General features: G+C 44.9%; 1 protein-coding gene across 1 annotated transcript in view; it reads left to right on the forward strand.

Moving 5' to 3' along the window:
• Positions 1–1,471: 1,471 nt before the first annotated feature.
• The window catches only part of ETH_00008560 (intracellular protease, putative), a gene marked incomplete at both ends in the record, with an annotated part of 15,182 nt that continues 14,153 nt past the window's right edge, over positions 1,472–2,500 (forward strand). Inside the window, one exon of the mRNA XM_013378525.1 lies at positions 1,472–2,098. Within this exon, the coding sequence (XP_013233979.1) occupies positions 1,472–2,098 (627 nt within the window). The remainder of the gene's footprint in view (positions 2,099–2,500) is intronic.

Genomic DNA, 2,500 nt, shown 5'->3' on the forward strand with positions numbered 1-2,500 from the left:
GCTGCTGCTGCAGCTGCTGCTGCTGCGGTGGGCGCGGAGCTGCTGCTGCTTGCTGCAGCGGCATTTTTGTGTAGCTGCGTAGCAGCAAATCTTTATTTTCGTTTGTGCTGCAGGAGACACTCCGAAGTGTCTCCAAACTAATGCCTTATTCTTTAATTATGTATGTGCTGCAGCCTGTGCTGCTGCTGCTGCAACAGCAGCAGCAGCAGCAAAGTGCAGGTCCAGAAGAGATAAAGGCTGCTAGTTGCTGCTGTTGCTGCTGCTGCTGTTGATGCTAGTGCTGCTGCTGCTACTGCTGTTGCTGTTAGTGCTGCTACTGCTGTTGCTGCTACTACTGTTACTGTTGGTGCTGCTGCTGCTGTTACTGTTGCTGCTATTGCTATTGTTGCTGGTGCTGTGGCTGCTGCTGCTGCTGCTGCTGCTAGCGGTATCTGTACTGTGTCAAATGAACTTCAACTTAAACGAGGAGTTGGTTTTAGCTCAAACTCTTAAAAGTAAACTAATTTGAATTAAAATTAAATTAAAATAAAGCTAAATTAATTTAAATTAAAATTAAATTAATTCAAGTTAAATTAAAAGGGAAATCGATCTAGCACCGCATGGTTTCGATCCATGGACCTGGGGGTTATGAGCCCCCCACTCTCCCACTGAGCTACGGTGCTGACGGATTTGTTTTTTGCGCAATTTTGGCAACAAAAGAATCTTTTATAATTCTCTTTTAATTCAATTAAACTTAAATTTGAACTTAATTCTTTTAATTCTTTTCAATTTCGAAAATACACGGAGAAAAATGGCGGGGGCCTGCGATCCTGCTGCAGAGCTGTCTATACACCGCAACCGCTGGGCCGCTGCAACCAGTTCCGCTCTCTCGGCTCATTTAAATTGTTTTGTTCGAATTTTAATTGAATTGAATCAAATTTAATTGAATATTTACTTTGATTTGTTTTTTTAATGCATTTTAGGGCGCTAAATATGGCCAGGGGGGCCCCTGCGAAGCGGCAGCGGCTGCTGCTGTTGCTGCAGCAGCCCCACCCGAGGCAGCGGAATTTATCTGTTCTGCTGCTACTGTAATCCTTCTATGTTTTTAACTCTTTTTTGATTCTTTTTTAATTCTCAGTTAATTCTTATTTTAGTTTTTTAAACCCCATTTTAGTCCTCCAACAGCCACACGAGGGGGGGCCCCCTAGTCGGCTTCGCTGCAGCAGACGACGAGCCTCTTAAGGAAATAGAGCCCCGGCAAGCCCTTGCTGCAGCAGCAGCAGCTGCTGCAGCAGTAGCAGCAGCAGCTGGAGCAGCAGCAGCAGCAGCTGCTGCTGCTGCTGCTGGGAGCTTTCTCTGGGTCTATTCGCAGCCCCCGCACTGTTAGAGGCAAAGGAAGTGTTTTTCTGCTGCTGCAGCAGCAGAGCCTGCTGCTGCTGCTGTTGCTGCAGGCGGCGCAGCAGCAGCAGCAGGACCTGTCGCTGCTACCGCAATGAGTAACCCGTTGCAACGCAGCGAGGCGGCGGGGACGGCGGGCCCTGCTGCTGCTGCTGCTCCCGCAGCAGCAGCAGCAGCAGCAGCAGCTGGTCCTACCGCGGCAACAGCAGCCCCGACGTCCCCCGCAACAGCAGCAGCACCCGCAGCAGCAGCAGCCGCACCCACAGCAGCAGCAGCCGCACCCGCAGCAGCAGCAGCAGCAGCCGCACCCGCAGCAGCAGCAGCAGCAGCAGCAGCAGGAGAAGCGGGTTTGTCTCGTCGAGCTGCTGCAGTGTGCGAACAGCTGCGGGAGTTGAGCTGGGGCGTTGGGGTGTCTGTACAGCTGCTGAGCAGCAGCAAAAGCCGCAGCAGCGAAAAGAACTTTTTGCGAATTCAAAAATGTTTAAACAAAATAAAACATTTAGGAGACAGCAGCAGCAGCAGCAGCAGCAGCAGCGGGCTTTTGCAGGAGCTGGAGAGCCTCAACTTGTCCCTTTTTGTCTCCGAGTTTGCTGCTGCTCTTGCTGAAGTGGAGGGCCGTGCTGCTGCACTTCGTGCTGCTGCTGCTGCTGCTGCTTTTCTTGCTGCTGCTTATTCCGACTTTTCTTCTCTTTTCCTCCAGGCCCTCAAAAGGAACATTCAAGTTCGCTTTAATTATTTATTTTTATTTATTTATTTATTTATTTATTTATTTATCTAGTTTTATTTGTTTAGTATTTAGTTGTATTTGTTTATTTATTTATTTGTTTGTTTATTTGGTTTTATTACTTATTTATTTATTTATTCTTTAGTTTTATTATTTATTTATCTATTTATTTACTTCTTTATTTGTTTATTTGTTTATTTGATCTTATTTATTTATTTATATATGTATTTTTGCCTATTTTTGTTTATTTATTTAGTTTTATTTATTTATTTATTTGTTTATTTGTTCATTCATTTGTTTGTTTATGTGGTTTATTTATTTATTTGTTTATTTGTTTATTTGCTTTTGTTTAATGGCTTTTGTTTATCTGTTTGTTTTTATTTATTCATTTCTGTTTAT

This window comes from Eimeria tenella, genomic scaffold (genome assembly GCF_000499545.2).
Source record: "Eimeria tenella Houghton genomic scaffold, Eth_scaff9, whole genome shotgun sequence".
Lineage (NCBI taxonomy): Eukaryota > Apicomplexa > Conoidasida > Eucoccidiorida > Eimeriidae > Eimeria > Eimeria tenella.